Source organism: Oncorhynchus nerka, linkage group LG8 (assembly GCF_034236695.1).
Source record: "Oncorhynchus nerka isolate Pitt River linkage group LG8, Oner_Uvic_2.0, whole genome shotgun sequence".
Classification (NCBI taxonomy): domain Eukaryota; kingdom Metazoa; phylum Chordata; class Actinopteri; order Salmoniformes; family Salmonidae; genus Oncorhynchus; species Oncorhynchus nerka.
This window is the reverse complement of record NC_088403.1, coordinates 11,935,495-11,958,889: the sequence shown is the minus strand read 5'-3', so window position 1 is coordinate 11,958,889 and position 23,395 is coordinate 11,935,495. Positions and strand designations below refer to the sequence as shown.

General features: G+C 45.1%; 1 protein-coding gene across 4 annotated transcripts in view; it reads right to left on the bottom strand.

Annotated features, from left to right (window-relative positions):
• gsap (gamma-secretase activating protein) overlaps nt 1-15,827 on the bottom strand; it is a 55,508-nt gene extending 39,681 nt beyond the window's left edge. The window contains exons 1-16 of one of the 4 annotated variants that reach the window (XR_010464508.1): nt 15,359-15,827; nt 15,149-15,219; nt 13,312-13,368; nt 12,884-12,953; nt 12,346-12,393; nt 11,738-11,826; nt 11,512-11,581; nt 11,314-11,363; nt 11,118-11,222; nt 10,213-10,269; nt 10,068-10,114; nt 9,842-9,931; nt 8,577-8,650; nt 8,362-8,445; nt 7,606-7,698; nt 111-252 (exon numbers count right to left, since the gene is read on the bottom strand). Coding sequence is in view for 2 of the 4 variants with exons in the window: in XM_065021330.1 (XP_064877402.1) it covers nt 111-252; nt 7,606-7,698; nt 8,362-8,445; nt 8,577-8,650; nt 9,842-9,931; nt 10,068-10,114; nt 10,213-10,269; nt 11,118-11,222; nt 11,314-11,363; nt 11,512-11,581; nt 11,738-11,826; nt 12,346-12,393; nt 12,884-12,953; nt 13,312-13,368; nt 15,149-15,219; nt 15,359-15,446 (1,235 nt within the window). In the remaining 2 variants the exon portion in view is untranslated. The remainder of the gene's footprint in view (nt 1-110; nt 253-7,605; nt 7,699-8,361; nt 8,446-8,576; nt 8,651-9,841; nt 9,932-10,067; nt 10,115-10,212; nt 10,270-11,117; nt 11,223-11,313; nt 11,364-11,511; nt 11,582-11,737; nt 11,827-12,345; nt 12,394-12,883; nt 12,954-13,311; nt 13,369-15,148; nt 15,220-15,358) is intronic. The other 3 variants (XR_010464507.1, XM_065021330.1, XM_065021329.1) reach the window with 3 other exon arrangements.
• Nucleotides 15,828-23,395: the final 7,568 nt, after the last annotated feature.

Below are 23,395 nucleotides of genomic sequence, written 5' to 3'. Positions count from 1 at the left end.
TATATTCCATTCTATTTTATTATATTCTACTCCATTCTATTCCATTCTATTCCATTCCATTATATTCTACTCCATTCTATTCCATTCCATTCTATTCTAGTCCATTCTACCTGCAGTGCAGTAGGTCCATTAGGAAGGAGGGGTTGAGGTCTACAGTGTACATCCTGCCTGTGTTCAGGTCCAGCAGAGAGGACTCGGGTAGAGACAACACCACACTGTCTGATCCCAACACACCCAGCTCTGCATCAACACCTGTAACACAGTTACACTGGGGCCATCATCAACACAGTTACACTGGGGCCATGATCAACACAGTTACACTAGGGCCATCATCAACAGAGTTATACTGGGGCCATCATCAACACCTGTAACACAGTTACACTGGGGCCATCATCAACACAGTTACACTGGGGCTATCATCAACACGGTTACACTGGGGCCATCATCAACAGAGTTATACTGGGGCCATCATCAACACCTGTAACACAGTTACACTGGGGCCATCATCAACACAGTTACACTGGGGCTTATCACTGGGGGGGCCATCATCAACACAGTTACACTTATCAACACAGTTATACTGGGGCCATCATCAACACCTGTAACACAGTTACACTGGGGCCATCATCAACACAGTTACACTGGGGCCATCATCAACACAGTTACACTGGGGACATCATCAACACAGTTATACTGGGGACATCATCAACACAGTTACACTGGGGCCATCATCAACAGAGTTATACTGGGGCCATCATCAACACCTGTAACACAGTTACACTGGGGCCATCATCAACACAGTTACACTGGGGCCATCATCAACACAGTTACACTGGGGCCATCATCAACACCTCATCATCAACACAGTTACACTGGGGCCATCATCAACACCTGCAACCCAGTTACACTGGGGCCATCATCAACACAGTTACACTGAGGCCATCATCAACACAGTTACACTGGGGCCATCATCAACACAGTTACACTGGGGCCATCATCAACACAGTTACACTGAGGCCATCATCAACACAGGGGGCCATCATCAACACAGTTATACTGGGGCCATCAACACTGGGGCCATCATCAACACAGTTACACTGGGGCCATCATCAACCCAGTTACACTGGGGCCATCATCAACACAGTTACACTGGGGCCATCATCAACACAGTTACACTGAGGCCATCATCAACACAGTTACACTGGGGCCATCATCAACACAGTTACACTGGGGCCATCATCAACACAGTTACACTGGGGCCATCATCAACACAGTTACACTGGGGCCATCATCAACACTGTTACACTAGGGCCATCATCAACACAGTTACACTAGGGCCATCATCAACACCTGCAACCCAGTTACACTGGGGCCATCATCAACACAGTTACACTGAGGCCATCATCAACACAGTTACACTGGGGCCATCATCAACACAGTTACACTGGGGCCATCATCAACACAGTTACACTGAGGCCATCATCAACACAGTTATACACTGGGGCCATCATCAACACAGTTACACTAGGGCCATCATCAACAGAGTTATACTGGGGCCATCATCAACACCTGTAACACAGTTACACTGGGGCCATCATCAACACAGTTACACTGGGGCCATCATCAACACAGTTACACTGGGGCTATCATCAACACAGTTACACTGGGGCCATCATCAACACAGTTATACTGGGGCCATCATCAACACCTGTAACACAGTTACACTGGGGCCATCATCAACACAGTTATACTGGGGCCATCATCAACACAGTTACACTGGGGCCATCATCAACACAGTTACACTGGGGCCATCATCAACACAGTTACACTGGGGCCATCATCAACACAGTTACACTGGGGCCATCATCAACACAGTTACACTGGGGCCATCATCAACACCTGCAACCCAGTTACACTGGGGCCATCATCAACACAGTTACACTGGGGCCATCATCAACACCTGCAACCCAGTTACACTGGGGCCATCATCAACACAGTTACACTGGGGCCATCATCAACACAGTTACACTGGGGCCATCATCAACACAGTTACACTGGGGCCATCATCAACACAGTTACACTGGGGCCATCATCAACACAGTTATACTGGGGCCATCATCAACACAGTTACACTGAGTCCATCATCAACCAAGTTATACTGGGGCCATCATCAACACAGTTATACTGGGGCCATCATCAACACAGTTACACTGGGGCCATCATCAACACAGTTACACTGGGGCCATCATCAACACAGTTACACTGGGGCCATCATCAACACAGTTACACTGGGGCCATCATCAACACAGTTACACTGGGGCCATCATCAACACAGTTACACAGTTACACTGGGGCCATCATCAACACAGTTACACTGAGGCCATCATCAACACAGTTACACTGGGGCCATCATCAACACAGTTACACTGGGGCCATCATCAACACAGTTACACTGGGGCCATCATCAACACTCACTACCATCATCAACACAGTTACACTAGGGCCATCATCAACACCTGCAACCCAGTTACACTGGGGCCATCATCAACACAGTTACACTGAGGCCATCATCAACACAGTTACACTGGGGCCATCATCAACACAGTTACACTGGGGCCATCATCAACACAGTTACACTGAGGCCATCATCAACACAGTTACACTGGGGCCATCATCAACACAGTTACACTGGGGCCATCATCAACACAGTTACACTGAGGCCATCATCAACACAGTTACACTGGGGCCATCATCAACACAGTTACACTGGGGCCATCATCAACACAGTTACACTGAGGCCATCATCAACACAGTTACAATGGGGCCATCATCAACCCAGTTACACTGGGGCCATCATCAACCCAGTTACACTGGGGCCATCATCAACACAGTTACACTGGGGCCATCATCAACACAGTTACACTGGGGCCATCATCAACACAGTTACACTGGGGCCATCATCAACACAGTTACACAGTTACACTGGGGCCATCATCAACACAGTTACACTGAGGCCATCATCAACACAGTTACACTGGGGCCATCATCAACACAGTTACACTGGGGCCATCATCAACACAGTTACACTGGGGCCATCATCAACACAGTTACACTAGGGCCATCATCAACACAGTTACACTGGGCCATCATCAACACCTCAACACAGTTATACTGGGGCCATCATCAACACAGTTACACTGGGGCCATCATCAACACAGTTACACTGGGGCTATCATCAACACCTTTAACACAGTTACACTGGGGCCATCATCAACACAGTTACACTGGGGCCATCATCAACACCTGGAACACTGTTACACTGGGGCCATCATCAACACAGTTACACTGAGGCCATCATCAACACAGTTACACTGAGGCCATCATCAACACAGTTACACTGGGGCCATCATCAACACAGTTACACTGGGGCCATCATCAACACAGTTACACTGGGGCCATCATCAACACAGTTACACTAGGGCCATCATCAACACAGTTACACTGGGGCCATCATGCAACACAGTTACACTGGGGCCATCATCAACACAGTTACACTGGGGCCATCATCAACACAGTTACACTGGGGCTATCATCAACACCTGTAACACAGTTACACTGGGGCCATCATCAACACAGTTACACTGGGGCCATCATCAACACAGTTACACTGGGGCCATCATCAACACAGTTACACTGGGGCCATCATCAACACCTGTAACACAGTTACACTGGGGCCATCATCAACACAGTTACACTGGGGCCATCATCAACACCTGTAACACAGTTACACTGGGGCCATCATCAACACAGTTACACTGGGGCCATCATCAACACCTGTAACACAGTTATACTGGGGCCATCATCAACACAGTTACACTGGGGCCATCATCAACACAGTTACACTGGGGCCATCATCAACACCTGCAACCCAGTTACACTGGGGCCATCATCAACACAGTTACACTGAGGCCATCATCAACACAGTTACACTGGGGCCATCATCAACACAGTTACACTGGGGCCATCATCAACACAGTTACACTGGGGCCATCATCAACACAGTTACACTGGGGCCATCATCAACACAGTTACACTGAGGCCATCATCAACACAGTTACACTGGGGCCATCATCAACACAGTTACACTGGGGCCATCATCAACACAGTTACACTGGGGCCATCATCAACACAGTTACACTGGGGCCATCATCAACACAGTTACACTGGGGCCATCATCAACACAGTTACACTGGGGCCATCATCAACACAGTTACAGTTACACTGGGGCCATCATCAACACAGTTACACAGTTACACTGGGGCCATCATCAACACTGGGGCCATCATCAACACAGTTACACTGGGGCCATCATCAACACAGTTACACTGGGCCATCATCAACACAGTTACACTAGGGCCATCATCAACACCTGCAACCCAGTTATACTGAGGCCATCATCAACACAGTTACACTGGGGCCATCATCAACACAGTTACACTGGGGCTATCATCAACACCTGGGGGCCATCATCAACACAGTTACACTGGGGCCATCATCAACACAGTTACACTGGGGCCATCATCAACACAGTTACACTGGGGCCATCATCAACACAGTTACACTGGGCCATCATCAACACAGTTACACTAGGGGCCATCATCAACACAGTTACACTGGGGCCATCATCAACACTGGGGCTGCAACACAGTTACACTGAGGCCATCATCAACACAGTTACACTGGGGCCATCATCAACACAGTTACACTGGGGCCATCATCAACACCTGCAACCCAGTTACACTGGGGCCATCATCAACACAGTTACACTGGGCCATCATCAACACAGTTACACTGGGGCCATCATCAACACAGTTACACTGGGGCCATCATCAACACAGTTACACTGAGGCCATCATCAACACAGTTACACTGGGGCCATCATCAACACAGTTACACTGGGGCCATCATCAACACAGTTACACTGGGGCCATCATCAACACAGTTACACTGGGGCCATCATCAACACAGTTACACTGGGGCCATCATCAACACAGTTACACTGAGGCCATCATCAACCCAGTTACAATGGGGCCATCATCAACCCAGTTACACTGGGGCCATCATCAACACAGTTACACTGGGGCCATCATCAACACAGTTACACTGGGGCCATCATCAACACAGTTACACTGGGGCCATCATCAACACAGTTACACTGGGGCCATCATCAACACAGTTACACACTGGGGCCATCATCAACACAGTTACACTGAGGCCATCATCAACACAGTTACACTGGGGCCATCATCAACACAGTTACACTGGGGCCATCATCAACACAGTTACACTGGGGCCATCATCAACACAGTTACACTAGGGCCATCATCAACACAGTTACACTAGGGCCATCATCAACACCTGCAACCCAGTTATACTGAGGCCATCATCAACACAGTTACACTGGGGCCATCATCAACACAGTTACACTGGGGCCATCATCAACACAGTTACACTGGGGCCATCATCAACACAGTTACACTGGGGCCATCATCAACACCTGGAACACTGTTACACTGGGGCCATCATCAACACAGTTACACTGAGGCCATCATCAACACAGTTACACTGAGGCCATCATCAACACAGTTACACTGGGGCCATCATCAACACAGTTACACTGGGGCCATCATCAACACAGTTACACTGGGGCCATCATCAACACAGTTACACTAGGGCCATCATCAACACAGTTACACTGGGGCATCATCAACACAGTTATACTGAGGCCATCATCAACACAGTTACACTGGGGCCATCATCAACACAGTTACACTGGGGCTATCATCAACACCTGTAACACAGTTACACTGGGGCCATCATCAACACAGTTACACTGGGGCCATCATCAACACAGTTACACTGGGGCCATCATCAACACAGTTACACTGGGGCCATCATCAACACCTGTAACACAGTTACACTGGGGCCATCATCAACACAGTTACACTGGGGCCATCATCAACACCTGTAACACAGTTACACTGGGGCCATCATCAACACCTTTAACACAGTTACACTGGGGCCATCATCAACACCTGTAACACAGTTATACTGGGGCCATCATCAACACAGTTACACTGGGGCCATCATCAACACAGTTACACTAGGGCCATCATAAACACCTGCAACCCAGTTACACTGGGGCCATCATCAACACAGTTACACTGAGGCCATCATCAACACAGTTACACTGGGGCCATCATCAACACAGTTACACTGGGGCCATCATCAACACAGTTACACTGGGGCCATCATCAACACAGTTACACTGGGGCCATCATCAACACAGTTACACTGAGGCCATCATCAACACAGTTACACTGGGGCCATCATCAACACAGTTACACTGGGGCCATCATCAACCCAGTTACACTGGGGCCATCATCAACACAGTTACACTGGGGCCATCATCAACACAGTTACACTGGGGCCATCATCAACACAGTTACACTGGGGCCATCATCAACACAGTTACACTGGGGCCATCATCAACACAGTTACACTGGGGCCATCATCAACACAGTTACACTGGGGCCATCATACACTGGGGCCAACACAGTTACACTGGGGCCAATCAACACAGTTACACTGGGGCCATCATCAACACAGTTACACTAGGCCATCATCAACACAGTTACACTGGGGCCATCATCAACACTGGGGCCATCATCAACACAGTTACACCATCAACCACAGTTACACTGGGGCCATCATCAACACAGTTACACTGGGGCCATCATCAACACAGTTACACTGGGGCTATCATCAACACCTGTAGTTACACTGGGGCCATCATCAACACAGTTACACTGGGTTACACTGGGGCCATCATCAACACAGTTACACTGGGGCCATCATCAACACAGTTACACTGGGGCCATCATCAACACAGTTACACTAGGGCCATCATCAACACAGTCATCATCAACACCTGCAACCCAGTTATACTGAGGCCATCATCAACACAGTTACACTGGGGCCATCATCAACACAGTTACACTGGGGCTATCATCAACACCTGTAACACAGTTACACTGGGGCCATCATCAACACAGTTACACTGGGGCCATCATCAACACCTGTAACACAGTTACACTGGGGCCATCATCAACACAGTTACACTGGGGCCATCATCAACACCTGTAACACAGTTACACTGGGGCCATCATCAACACCTGTAACACAGTTACACTGGGGCCATCATCAACACCTGTAACACAGTTATACTGGGGCCATCATCAACACAGTTACACTGGGGCCATCATCAACACAGTTACACTGGGGCCATCATCAACACCTGTAACACAGTTATACTGAGGACATCATCAACACAGTTTAACAAACACACACTTGGGCTGCATCTGAAATGACTCCCTATTCCTCATATAGTCCACTTCTGTCGGTAACCAGGGTCGTGTTCATAGACACGTAATGGAGTGAAACACAGAGGGGTCTCAACCGTTAAAAAAAACTCAATTTCCTTTTCCATTGCAAAACAAAAGGCTACGGTGTGTCCTGATGAACATGCCCCAGGTCTAGCCTTACCTGAGAGGAAGAGGCTGTGGCAGAGCAGCTCCTGTTGCCTGGTGTTGATGCAGTGCAGGAAGTGACCAGACAGGTAGACTACCACGTAGTAACCTGGGCAGAGAACAGCAGGCTAGTCTACATTTATTCATCAGCTATCTTGGACTGACCTCAAATGTTTTTGGTTTGTTTATTTGTTTATTCTCTTGTGTAAATGTCTACTGTACAATAATAATAAACATCCTATCACAAATAACTCCTAAAACCACTTCCTCAGTCCCAAGTAGAAGTAGCACTATCAGGGGCTGTGATAGGATGGATGGGCTGTGTGGGAGTGTTCCAGTGGGTTCTGAAGGGGTTGTGATAGGATGGATGGGCTGTGTGGGAGTGTTCCAGTGGGTTCTGAAGGGGTTGTGATAGGATGGATGGGCTGTGTGGGAGTGTTCCAGTGGGTTCTGAAGGGGTTGTGATAGGATGGATGGGCTGTGTGGGAGTGTTCCAGCAGGTTCTGAAGGGGTTGTGATAGGATGGATGGGCTGTGTGGGAGTGTTCCAGCAGGTTCTGAAGGGGCTGTGATAGGATGGATGGGCTGTGTGGGAGTGTTCCAGCAGGTTCTGAAGGGGCTGTGATAGGATGGATGGGCTGTGTGGGAGTGTTCCAGCAGGTTCTGAAGGGGCTGTGATAGGATGGATGGGCTGTGTGGGAGTGTTCCAGTAGGTTCTGAAGGGGCTGTGATAGGATGGACAGGACATCTGTGAGACAGATGTGTTGACTGACCTATAGGGATGAAGAGAGGGAGGAGATCTGTACTACATGGACTAGAGGTGCCATCCAGAGCCACTGAGAACGTTTTACTGCAGCCTGTAGAGGGCAGAGAGGCTCTGGTAGATTACAATGTACAACTTGAAACTTAGAAGAATTTAGGATTTAATTAGTAATTTGTGAATAATGTATGGAACTAATGCAACATGGTAAGATGTATAATACTGGACCTCTGTGCACCAGGACTATGGTGTATGTGATCTCCTGGTTGACACAAGCAGGCTGGCTGTAACACACACACATACTCCCTGCAATCAACAGTAAGGAGCAGGTATTAAAACAACCAATTACACTCTAACAACAGATTAATACAAAGAAGAAGAAGAAGCTAAACCAGAAGAAGAAGTAGAAGCAGAGCCAGAAGAAGAAATAGAAGCAGAAGTAGAAGCAGAACCAGAAGAAGCAGAAGAACAAGCAGAAGAAGCAGAAGAAGAAGAACAAGCAGAAGCAGAACCAGAAGAGGCAGAGGAAGCAGAACCAGAAGAGGAAGCAGAACCAGAAGAGGAAGCAGAACCAGAAGAAGAAGCAGAACCAGAAGAAGCAGAACCAGAAGAAGCAGAAACAGAAGAAGAAAAAGCAGAAGAAGCAGAACAAGCAGAAGCAGAACCAGAAGAAGCAGAACCAGAAGAAGCAGAACCAGAAGAAGCAGAACAAGCAGAAGCAGAACCAGAAGAAGCAGAACCAGAAGAAGCCGAGGAAGCAGAACCAGAAGAAGCAGAAGAAGCAGAACCAGAAGAGGAAGCAGAACCAGAAGAAGCAGAATCAGAAGAAGCAGAACCAGAAGAAGCAGAACCAGAAGAAGCAGAACCAGAAGAAGCAGAACCAGAAGAAGCAGAACCAGAAGAGGAAGCAGAACCAGAAGCAGAAGAAGAAGCAGAATCAGAATAAGAAGCAGAAGAACCAGAAGAAGAAGCAGAACCAGAAGAAGAAGCAGAAGGATAGAATTTTAACAATGTGGTATTGATTGGGGTCTTATTAAAAGCAACAGTGTTTCATTGGTTGAATCTTGAATGTCATTTGGAATAAGTAGCACAGTGAAGTGATTATGATCCTGGCCCTGGGCCGTCGTCAACCATCTTTAGATTTGATAGGCCTTTCAAAGAAACACACATTATTTTTACGATTGGGAAGCCTGCAGCATTTCCAATTGTGCAGCTTGACTAATGCAATCTTGAGAATTGAGATGTTGTATTAAATCTGGGCTCTGTGAAGGGAGTGTGATTGTGCTGGTGGTGGACTGAACTGTCCATTGATCAAGGAGTGACACAGTTCATCTAGATCACAGTAGCTACAGCACTTACCCTCTGTTTCCATTCACGTCCCATGTCAAACAAAAAGTAATGACAAACTCAATGAAAGAGGAATGTTCTCCGAGCATAGAACATTATCAACACAGTACAGTATGGAGGTGAATCAGTTTATGTTCAACCAAAACCTGCCTGTGTTATTGGTGATCACCACCATCCTCATCTCCTCCCGTTCCTGCTGCGTCTCTTGGTGATGGTCAAAGCCCAGGTTAACAAACCTAGGGGTCAAACACACAAGGTGTTATCCATACAGCATGATGAGAAATGGCTGAATATTGATGAACTGTTTTCAGGAAATACACAGTTTAGCTGAAAAGTTATCTTATTTAATTTAATTTCACTTTTCATTCTTACCTCATACAGCTGAAAGGGTTAGAGGGCAACTCCAGGACAAGCTCAAACTGTCGGGAAGAGGGGGAAGCATTAAGTAGCCTGACCTGAAATCAAACACTACCCATAAAGTGTTCATGATTAAATGATTTCTGCTGCTAAGTCTCACCAAGGTCTCACAGTTGTGGTCTTGGCAGAATTGCACACATTTCAGCACAGCTTTTTCCTGACAGAGAAAGAAGGGAGGTCATTATTGCATTATCAGGAGGAATTTCTGCATTCTTCTTCACAAATCAAAAGAAGCAGAACATGTTAGTTTAAGGTGTTGTTGCCCAGGTCAGAGCCTAGTGTGTTACCTACAGTACCAGTCAAACGTTTGGACACACCTACTCATTCAAGGGTCATTCATTTTTAGTATTTTCTACATTGTAGAATAGTGAAGACATCAAAACTATGAAATAACACATATGAAATCATGTAGTAACCAAATAAGTGTTAAACAAATCCAAATATATTTTATATTTGAGATTCTTTAAAGTAGCCACCCTACTATGGTTTGTGCTTAATGGGGACTATCATTTGTTTTTCAACAGGGCAATGACCCAACACACCTCCAGGCTGTGTAAGTGCTATTTGACCAAGGAGAGTGATGAAGTGCTGCATCAGATGACCTGGCCTCCACAATCACCCGACCTCTACCCAATTGAGATGGTTTGGGATGAGTACGACCGCAGTGAAGGAAAAGCAGCCAACAAGTGCTCAACATATGTTGGAACTCCTTCAAGGCTGTTGTAAAAGCATTCCAAGTGAAGCTGGTTGAGCGAATGCCAGTAGTGCAAAGCTGTCATCAAGGCAAAGGCTGGCTACTTTGAAGAATCTCAAATATAAAATATATTTAGATTTAGATTTGTTTAAGACTTTTTTGGTTACTACATGATTCCTTATGTGTTATTTGATAGTGTTGATGTCTTCACTATTATTCTACAATGTAGAAAATAGTAAAAATAAAGAAAAACCCTTGAATGAGTAGGTGTGTCCAAACTTTTGACTGGTACTGTATATATGGTATGTTACCCTGTGTGTGAGGTAGAAGAGTCTCTGTGTCTGGCTGTCCCACTGGACCCAGCTGAACTCCTCTGCCACCCTGTCTCTGGCCAGGCAGTCTGGGTTCAACATCACCTGTTAGAACACCAGTCAACAGGAAGTGATGTCACTACGGAACAGTTGCATTCCATTCCAGCTCTCTACAGTCTGTGACAGTGTTTCTTACCACTCTGTAACCCTCTTGTCTGACCAGCATTACATGGAGATGCTCCACATCTGAAAGGTCAAAGGTCAAAGTTCAAAGCCTAAACCCTGAAGGCCCTCCCAAAAACAGGGAACAGTGTCATCTAATGTCTTTGTACTATCATAGTTAAAAGCTGTGACCCTCAGAGATTCGACACCACTTCACTTCCCAGATACTCACAGCCATCTTCTGCTACCAGCAGCAGGTGACTCTCCAGCACTGAGTCCCTCTCTGTGTCTGGATGGAGGAACTGTATGAAACCAAAGATGACTGGTTAACATTCTTTGTAGTAGAACCAGGTTATAGCACATTGTTACAACAATGTAATAACAACCGAGGGGAAGCTTACTGTAATAGGTGTAACTGATAAGAGTACAGTAGAGTACAAAACAATACAGCTCTATACCTGAACTCTGACCCGGCAGTCGACAGCCTTCAGGACCTTAGTGTTGTTAATGGGATGGATCTCAATGAGGAGGGTCAGACATTTTGAAACTAGGAGTAGACAATTGAAAGGTGTTATATATGGTAATTATTAACTTCACTGACCTGAAACAGCAGAAAACTGCTTCAGCGCCTGTGCTGCCCTTGTGATCACTGCTGCTCATTCCAACACACACAGGTGACCGATATAGTGCAGCCTACAGCCAATAGTTGTGTAGAGTACACTTGAAACACTTAAAAACCTGTGGTGCATGTGTGGATAGATACTTCATAACATCCTGAATGTTACCCATCTGACTATTAGAGTTGTAGTGAATACAGCCACGGGTCTGTCTCCCTAAAGGCTCAGAGAGAACCTGAGGGAAATAGAGAGCTAGTTATCAGCAGGATATAACTTACCACTTCCCTCTTCATAACATACTGTAGATTTACATGGTTTTCTGTCGAGTTGCATTTCTCTAATCTTCAGCTTCTGTGTTTGTTTGTATCAGAGTTGGGAGGTGTGTGTGTCAGTGTGTGTGTGTGTGTGTGTGTATGTGGGGCGGGGTCGAGCCAAGGGGAGACAGGTACCTGGTCTGAGGCGCTCCTCTGTTCTTGTCCTCTGTGCCAAACTGACCGCTAAAAATGAGATTAAAAGACAAGTATGTGAGTTGATGTGGGTTCAGTGACGTGACTTCAATACAATGGCTCTTGGCTGTCGGCTCAGTCACAAGACATTGTTCCTCTCTCGTGATGATAAGGTTCTCCCACGGGGTGATCACAATCTTGGACTGGAAATGTCAGTAGGCTGTATGTAGGAAAACCTGTATCTAGTCTAACACTGACACACTAGGGGAGGAGACACTGGCTCAACACTTTAGTCTGTGTGTCTTTGTACTACGCATGTGTGTCACATAGAATTAGAATACCATGGATTCTAGAGTTTTATCTGTTCTACACCATAGAATTAGAATACCATGGATTCTAGAGTTTTATCTGTTTTACGCCATAGAATTAGAATACCATGGATTCTAGAGTTATCTGTTCTACACCATAGAATTCAATAGAACAATTAATGTATCTCTATGTTCTACACATTCTATTTCGAAGTCCATGAACAGGTCCTTACCCAGCAGAGTCTCCTCCTTATTCAGAGAACAGCTGCTGACACACACCTGCTTGTCAAATGTGTAGAGGAGCTGTGAAGAGAGGGGAGAGGGGTTAGGGGAGAGGTGAGAGGGGTAAGGGGACAGGGGTTAGGGGACAGGGGTTAGGGGAGAGGTGAGAGGGGTAAGGCAACAGGGGTTAGGGGACAGGGGTTAGGGGAGAGGTGAGAGGGGTAAGGGGACAGGGGTTAGGGGACAGGGGTTAGGGCCCATGATGAACACTACAAACAGCTGGTGGTGATCAGGCAGTGTACTAGGAGTAACCTCACATTCCATTAAGACTATGGACTGGCATATACACACATACTCACCCACTCACTCACTCTTATTGTCACACACTCACAGTCAAACACACACAGTCACACACACACCCACACAGAGGAAGCTCTACCTTATTCTGTCTGGTATTGGGGTCGTATTTCCCGATCCTGGTGGTCCCTGTTTCCCCCTGCGAGATGAGAAGAGGAAGGAGGAAAGCCATTACGGCTCATAATGACTGTGTGTGTGTGTGTGTGTGTGTGTGTGTGTGTGTGTGTAATGACCTATACTTATGCCCATGACATCTCAGCTGTCTATGTGGGGTTTAACACTCCCTCACAGTCTGAGGATACTTTATGAACAACTCTATGTTATAAAGAAACGGAATACCTCTTAACCAGTAGCTCTTAACCAGTAGCTCTTAACCAGTATCTTATTCAGCTGCAGTGGTCTGTCATGAGTCTTTGGGCTTCTATTTGGAGCCTACGTCCCTGATCCCCATGGGCCCTGGTCAAAAGTAGTGCACTATAGGGAATAGGGTGCCATTGGGATGCTGCACTATAGGGTATAGGGTGCCATTGGGATGCTGCACTATAGGGAATAGGGTGCCATTGGGATGCTGCACTATAGGGAATAGGGTGCCATTGGGATGCTGCACTATAGGGTATAGGGTGCCATTGGGATGCTGCACTATAGGGAATAGGGTGCCATTGGGATGCTGCACTATAGGGAATAGGGTGCCATTGGGATGCTGCACTATAAGGAATAGGGTGCCATTGGGATGCTGCACTATAGGGTATAGGGTGCCATTGGGATGCTGCACTATAGGGTATAGGGTGCCATTGGGATGCTGCACTATAAGGAATAGGGTGCCATTGGGATGCTGCACTATAAGGAATAGGGTGCCATTGGGATGCTGCACTATAAGGAATAGGGTGCCATTGGGATGCTGCACTATTGGGAATAGGGTGCCATTGGGATGCTGCACTATTGGGAATAGGGTGCCATTGGGATGCTGCACTATAGGGAATAGGGTGCCATTGGGATGCTGCACTATAGGGTATAGGGTGCCATTGTGATGCTGCACTATAGGGTATAGGGTGCCATTGGGATGCTGCACTATTGGGAATAGGGTGCCATTGGGATGCTGCACTATAGGGAATAGGGTGCCATTGGGATGCTGCACTATAGGGCATAGGGTGCCATTGGGATGCTGCACTATTGGGAATAGGGTGCCATTGGGATGCTGCACTATAGGGCATAGGGTGCCATTGGGATGCTGCACTATAGGGAATAGGGTGCCATTGGGATGCTGCACTATTGGGAATAGGGTGCCATTGGGATGCTGCACTATATGGAATAGGGTGCCATTGGGATGCTGCACTATAGGGAATAGGGTGCCATTGGGATGCTGCACTATAGGGTATAGGGTGCCATTGGGATGCTGCACTATAGGGTATAGGGTGCCATTGGGATGCTGCACTATTGGGAATAGGGTGCCATTGGGATGCTGCACTATAGGGAATAGGGTGCCATTGGGATGCTGCACTATTGGGAATAGGGTGCCATTGGGATGCTGCACTATAGGGAATAGGGTGCCATTGGGATGCTGCACTATATGGAATAGGGTGCCATTGGGATGCTGCACTATTGGGAATAGGGTGCCATTGGGATGCTGCACTATAGGGAATAGGGTGCCATTGGGATGCTGCACTATAGGGAATAGGGTGCCATTGGGATGCTGCACTATAAGGACTAGGGTGCCATTGGGATGCACCCTAGACAGAGAGAATGTTCCCACCACGTCCCGAAGAGCACACTGTTGGTTATGTGTGGAACGTCACGCTTGACATACCCATTATAATGCTATGTGAATGCCCCTTGACATACCCATTATAATGCTATGTGAATGCCCCTTGACATACCCATTATAATGCTATGTGAATGCCCCTTTCCCAGTGTCCACTTACTTTCCAGGAGTAGAGGACTCCTCCATCCCTTTCAATGTTGAGGATCCGAGTGTCAACGATCCCTGAGTATTCTGTAGAGGAAAAAATACATTTAGCCATTACATGTGTCACTACTATCATGGTATTTGTCACACATTGTCACCTTGTGCGTAAAGGCACAAAGTATACGTTTTGGATACCGGTCGAGCGATACAACCAGATAGCTCTTACCTTTGATTATTCCTACAGTCGCCTCTTTCTTAAATATACTTGACACCACATCCTGCTGCAAATCGAAAGTTGCGCTTAGTTGCAACATGTGTGCGGTTGCCTTCCTCCACAACTTACTGATTTCCACGTCTATTATGCATCAAACACTTATGAAGAAATGCCTTCAATTAGAGCCTCCGCGATTTCACACTATCCGGAAGACGCCATCCCTATAGCCTGAAGTTACAACTTGGCATACAATGCAGCATCATGTGATAGTTGTACATAACGTTTTGATGATAGTCCAGGAGCCGTTTAAGCAGTGTTTAACGCACCGAAAATAAAGCAGAAGGCGTGATTTGAAAGGGAATCACTTCCCTTGAGATCTGCAGCCATACAGTAATTTACTCAACTTCACACCGAACAATATTCACAGCTCGCTGTGCCCTCTTCATAGAGCCCTCCCTCTCGGGTCAGACAGCGGAGACGCCCGCTCTGATAGGCCGGACAAGCGATCACTCCGGTGGCTCAGAATATCTCACCGCCTTTGCTGCCTGCCTGGGCCGGGTGTCACCTGATTATGGACAACATAAAAGAATAAAGGAATGGAGGTGCTGTGCGACCACCAGAGGGTAAAACATACACAAACACAGAAGGATATTTATTTAACATTCACAACAGCCTACTTTATCTTCGTTTTGCTATGTTGGTGTCTTTGTGTCCCTCATGCATTGTATCCTATTATTGAAAAGGTTGACCATTGACCATTCAATCTACTAGTCTTAGCGCTATGTAATACTACCTGACAATAAATTAGGCTAGTTATATCAGCACTGTCTCAAATTCGATTTTCATCAAATCTGCAACCTAGCTTTGTACCCACACGGTGGCGGAAGTGTATAGAAACCTAATGCGAGCCGAACACTGTTCTGAATGAACCTACAGTAGCTTATTGTGCGCCGCCCTATGGGACACCCAATCACGGCCGGTTGTGATACAGCCTGGATTCGAACCTGGGTGTCTGTAGTGACTCCTCTCTCTAGCACTTAGTATACATTTCAAATGGAAACGTGTGAAACTGCTCAGATTATAAGGTATTGCATCAGCTACAACTACTGAGATACCATCAACATGACTCTAGACACATTATAACTGAGTTACCATCAACATGACTCTAGACACATTATAACTGAGTTACCATCAACATGACTCTAGACACATTATAACTGAGTTACCATCAACATGACTCTAGACACATTATAACTGAGATACCATCAACATGACTCTAGACACATTATAACTGAGATACCATCAACATGACTCTAGACACATTATAACTGAGATACCATCAACATGACTCTAGACACATTATAACTGAGATACCATCAACATGACTCTAGACACATTATAACTGAGATACCATCAACATGACTCTAGACACATTATAACTGAGTTACCATCAACATGACACATTATAACTGAGTTACCATCAACATGACACATTATAACTGAGTTACCATCAACATGACTCTAGACACATTATAACTGAGTTACCATCAACATGACACATTATAACTGAGATACCATCAACATGACTCTAGACACATTATAACTGAGATACCATCAACATGACACATTATAACTGAGATACCATCAACATGACTCTAGACACATTATAACTGAGATACCATCAACATGACTCTAGACACATTATAACTGAGATACCATCAACATGACTCTAGACACATTATAACTGAGTTACCATCAACATGACTCTAGACACATTATAACTGAGATACCATCAACATGACTCTAGACACATTATAACTGAGATACCATCAACATGACTCTAGACACATTATAACTGAGATACCATCAACATGACTAGAAACATTATAACTGAGTTACCATCAACATGACTAGACACATTATAACTGAGATACCATCAACATGACACATTATAACTGAGGTACCATCAACATGACACATTATAACTGAGTTACCATCAACATGACACATTATAACTGAGTTACCATCAACATGACTCTAGACACATTATAACTGAGTTACCATCAACATGACTCTAGACACATTATAACTGAGTTACCATCAACATGACTCTAGACACATTATAACTGAGATACCATCAACATGACTCTAGACACATTATAACTGAGATACCATCAACATGACTCTAGACACATTATAACTGAGATACCATCAACATGACTCTAGACACATTATAACTGAGTTACCATCAACATGACTCTAGACACATTATAACTGAGATACCATCAACATGACTCTAGACACATTATAACTGAGTTACCATCAACATGACACATTATAACTGAGTTACCATCAACATGACTCTAGACACATTATAACTGAGATACCATCAACATGACTCTAGACACATTATAACTGAGATACCATCAACATGACACATTATAACTGAGTTACCATCAACATGACACATTATAACTGAGATACCATCAACATGACTCTAGACACATTATAACTGAGATACCATCAACATGACACATTATAACTGAGATACCATCAACATGACTCTAGACACATTATAACTGAGATACCATCAACATGACTCTAGACACATTATAACTGAGATACCATCAACATGACTCTAGACACATTATAACTGAGATACCATCAACATGACTCTAGACACATTATAACTGAGATACCATCAACATGACTCTAGACACATTATAACTGAGATACCATCAACATGACTCTAGACACATTATAACTGAGATACCATCAACATGACTAGACACATTATAACTGAGTTACCATCAACATGACTAGACACATTATAACTGAGATACCATCAACATGACTCTAGACACATTATAACTGAGTTACCATCAACATGACTCTAGACACATAACTGAGTTACCATCAACATGACACATTATAACTGAGATACCATCAACATGACTCTAGACACATTATAACTGAGTTACCATCAACATGACTCTGAGTTACCATCAACATGACACATTATAACTGAGATACCATCAACATGACTCTAGACACATTATAACTGAGTTACCATCAACATGACTCTAGACACATTATAACTGAGTTACCATCAACATGACACATTATAACTGAGATACCATCAACATGACTCTAGACACATTATAACTGAGTTACCATCAACATGACACATTATAACTGAGATACCATCAACATTATAACTGAGATACCATCAACATGACTCTAGACACATTATAACTGAGATACCATCAACATGACTCTAGACACATTATAACTGAGATACCATCAACATGACACATTATAACTGAGTTACCATCAACATGACTCTAGACACATTATAACTGAGATACCATCAACATGACTCTAGACACATTATAACTGAGATACCATCAACATGACTCTAGACACATTATAACTGAGATACCATCAACATGACACATTATAACTGAGATACCATCAACATGACACATTATAACTGAGATACCATCAACATGACTCTAGACACATTATAACTGAGATACCATCAACATGACTCTAGACACATTATAACTGAGATACCATCAACATGACTCTAGACACATTATAACTGAGGTACCATCAACATGACTCTAGACACATTATAACTGAGTTACCATCAACATGACTCTAGACACATTATAACTGAGTTACCATCAACATGACACATTATAACTGAGATACCATCAACATGACACATTATAACTGAGTTACCATCAACATGACTCTAGACACATTATAACTGAGTTACCATCAACATGACTCTAGACACATTATAACTGAGATACCATCAACATGACTCTAGACACATTATAACTGAGTTACCATCAACATGACTCCATCAACATGACACATTATAACTGAGATACCATCAACATGACTCTAGACACATTATAACTGAGATACCATCAACATGACACATTATAACTGAGATACCATCAACATGACTCTAGACACATTATAACTGAGATACCATCAACATGACACATTATAACTGAGTTACCATCAACATGACTAGACACATTATAACTGAGTTACCATCAACATGACACATTATAACTGAGATACCATCAACATGACTCTAGACACATTATAACTGAGTTACCATCAACATGACTCTAGACACATTATAACTGAGATACCATCAACATGACTCTAGACACATTATAACTGAGATACCATCAACATGACTCTAGACACATTATAACTGAGATACCATCAACATGACTCTAGACACATTATAACTGAGATACCATCAACATGACACATTATAACTGAGATACCATCAACATGACTCTAGACACATTATAACTGAGATACCATCAACATGACACATTATAACTGAGTTACCATCAACATGACTCTAGACACATTATAACTGAGATACCATCAACATGAGTTACCATCAACATGACACATTATAACTGAGATACCATCAACATGACTCTAGACACATTATAACTGAGATACCATCAACATGACTCTAGACACATTATAACTGAGATACCATCAACATGACTCTAGACACATTATAACTGAGATACCATCAACATGACTCTAGACACATTATAACTGAGATACCATCAACATGACTCTAGACACATTATAACTGAGTTACCATCAACATGACACATTATAACTGAGTTACCATCAACATGACACATTATAACTGAGATACCATCAACATGACTCTAGACACATTATAACTGAGATACCATCAACATGACACATTATAACTGAGATACCATCAACATGACACATTATAACTGAGTTACCATCAACATGACTCTAGACACATTATAACTGAGATACCATCAACATGACTCTAGACACATTATAACTGAGTTACCATCAACATGACTCTAGACACATTATAACTGAGATACCATCAACATGACTCTAGACACATTATAACTGAGTTACCATCAACATGACTCTAGACACATTATAACTGAGTTACCATCAACATGACTCTAGACACATTATAACTGAGTTACCATCAACATGACTCTAGACACATTATAACTGAGTTACCATCAACATGACTCTAGACACATTATAACTGAGATACCATCAACATGACTCTAGACACATTATAACTGAGTTACCATCAACATGACTCTAGACACATTATAACTGAGATACCATCAACATGACACATTATAACTGAGATACCATCAACATGACTAGAAACATTATAACTGAGTTACCATCAACATGACACATTATAACTGAGATACCATCAACATGACTCTAGACACATTATAACTGAGATACCATCAACATGACACATTATAACTGAGTTACCATCAACATGACACATTATAACTGAGTTACCATCAACATGACTCTAGACACATTATAACTGAGATACCATCAACATGACACATTATAACTGAGATACCATCAACATGACTCTAGACACATTATAACTGAGTTACCATCAACATGACTCTAGACACATTATAACTGAGTTACCATCAACATGACACTGTCACGGTTCATGAATCCACTGCTTCCTTTTCTCTCTCTCTCTCTCTCTCTCTCTCCCGTGTTTGTGTGGGCGTGGTTCCCAATCTCGGCCTGATTGTCTGCGCCAGCTGGAATCACTTATCTTCCCTTTATATGTTCTGTAACCAGTGTTTCTTGTTGTCAGATCGTTGTTACTTCCCTGAGGTTGTGTCGTGTGTCCGTACTCATCTCTCGCCGCCCTTGTGTGGATTATCTGCTGTGCTCCTTCCTACCCATCCGGACACTCTCCCCTGGGTTTCTCAGCACGCTCACATAGGAGGATGCGCCCTAGTCCCTGGGTCGGATTCCGTCTGAGTACAGTCTGTCTGTCCTGTTGCTGCTGTAACCTGTATTCATTAAACCATCGTTGCTTGCATCTTGCATCCGCCTCTGTATTGTTACAGAACGATCTGACCAGACCATGGATGCAGCGAGTTCAACGAGTCTGACCGAATTCATTTCCCGTAGTATCACGAGAATGGATCAACAAGAGGAGAACATCTCCAGCACAGGTCGGGAAGTACAAGCCATTGCGACGCAGGTATCCCAGCTGACCCAACAATTACAACATCTGAGGGGTCTCGCTGCGCCACCTACACCGGCAGTTCAACCCGCCCCGCCAGAGCCGGATTCCCAGCTAGAGCCACGGCTACCGACACCAGAGGGTTATTCAGGTGATCCTGACTATTGCAGAGCTTTTCTTACGAGATGTTCCATGCATTTCTCGTTGCAGCCACGGACCTTCAACCGTGAACAGTCTAAGGTAGCATTCGTACTCACACTGCTATCAGGCAAAGCGGCTCTTTGGGGAACGGCGGTGTGGGCGAACCAGGACCCATGCTGCACCTCTTTCCAGACACTCTCCGAGGAGATGAGAAGGGTCTTCGATCGGGCCGTGGCGGGTAGGGAGGCGGCCAGACTACTCGCTGACCTTCGCCAAGGAGACCGTTCAGTAACGGAGTACTCCATCCAATTCCGCACTCTGGCCGCAGAGTGTCAGTGGAACGAGGAGGCGCAGTGGGACATGTTCCTGCATGGGCTGGAGGACCGGATCCAGAAGGAGATTTATGTTCTGGACCTTCCCAGGAGTTTAAATGGACTAGTGGAACTAGCCTTGAGGGTCGACGCTCGTCTGAGTCGTGTTGGCCGCCGAGCATGCCCTAACAGACCGTATAACGACATGGAGGGCTGGCATGCCAGCGGCGGGAACACGGCCAGTTCAACCTCCGCTCACGAACCCATGCAGCTGGGAGAGCTCACCTCTCCCGGGAAGAGAGGGAGAGCGGAGATCCCAAGGACTCTGTCTCTACTGTGGTAGAGCGGGCCACTTTATCCACTCCTGCCCGGTAAAAGATTAGGCCCGGTAGTAAGAATGAGGCTACTATCGGGTGGTGTCACCACAGAGAAGACCTCATCATCTACTCTCCTCCCGGTAAGACTAAGATGGGCCAACCACACGCACGACACCCAAGCCTTACTGGACTCAGGAGCAGAGGGTAATTTCATGGACTTCAAGCTCGCTCACAAACTCCAGATTCCTATCACCTCACTCACGCACAAGATATCCGTCAACGCTCTCAATGGTCAAGAACTACCCAACATTTCTCACACCACTGAACCTATCACACTCATCACTTCTGGCAATCACACTGAGACACTATCATTTCTACTCATGGACTCACCCCTTGCACCATTAGTTCTCGGCCACCCTTGGCTCACCCAACACAACCCCAGAGTTGACTGGGGTCATAATTCTATATCCATGTGGAGTAACAAATGTCTTGAGTCCTGTTTAGTGTCTGCTTGTTCGTCTGTGTCTGATTCTGTGTTTCTAGAGGAGGCGGTGGATTTGTCTAACGTGCCCGTTGAATACCTCGACCTGAAGGAGGTGTTCAGTAAGTCCCGTGCTGCTTCTCTTCCTCCGCATCGTCCCTATGACTGTGCAATAGAATTATTGCCAGGTGAGTCTCCGCCTAAAGGCAAGTTATATTCACTCTCTGTTCCTGAGAGGGAGGCTATGGAGAGATACATCTCTGGTTCTCTGGCATCTGGATTCATTCGTCCTTCCTCTTCTCCAGCGGGGCGGGGTTCTTCTTTGTGGAGAAGAAGGACGGATCTCTGCGTCCTTGCATTGATTACCGTGGGTTGAATAACATCACAGTGAAAAATACCTATCCCTTACCGTTGATGTCCTCAGCCTTTGAAAGGTTACAGGGAGCATCCGTGTTCACTAAGTTGGATTTACGTAATGCATATCATTTGGTTCGCATAAGGGGGCGAATGGAAGACCGCGTTTAACACCCCAGAGGGCACTTCGAATATTTGGTCATGCCTTTTGGGCTATCCAACTCCCCAGCGGTTTTCCAGGCACTCGTAAATGACGTGCTGAGAGATATGATTGATCAGTTCATATATGTTTACCTGGATGACATACTGATTTTTCTTCTTCTCTCCAGGAACACGTTCAGCACGTCAGACGAGTGCTTCAGAGGTTGTTGGAGAATG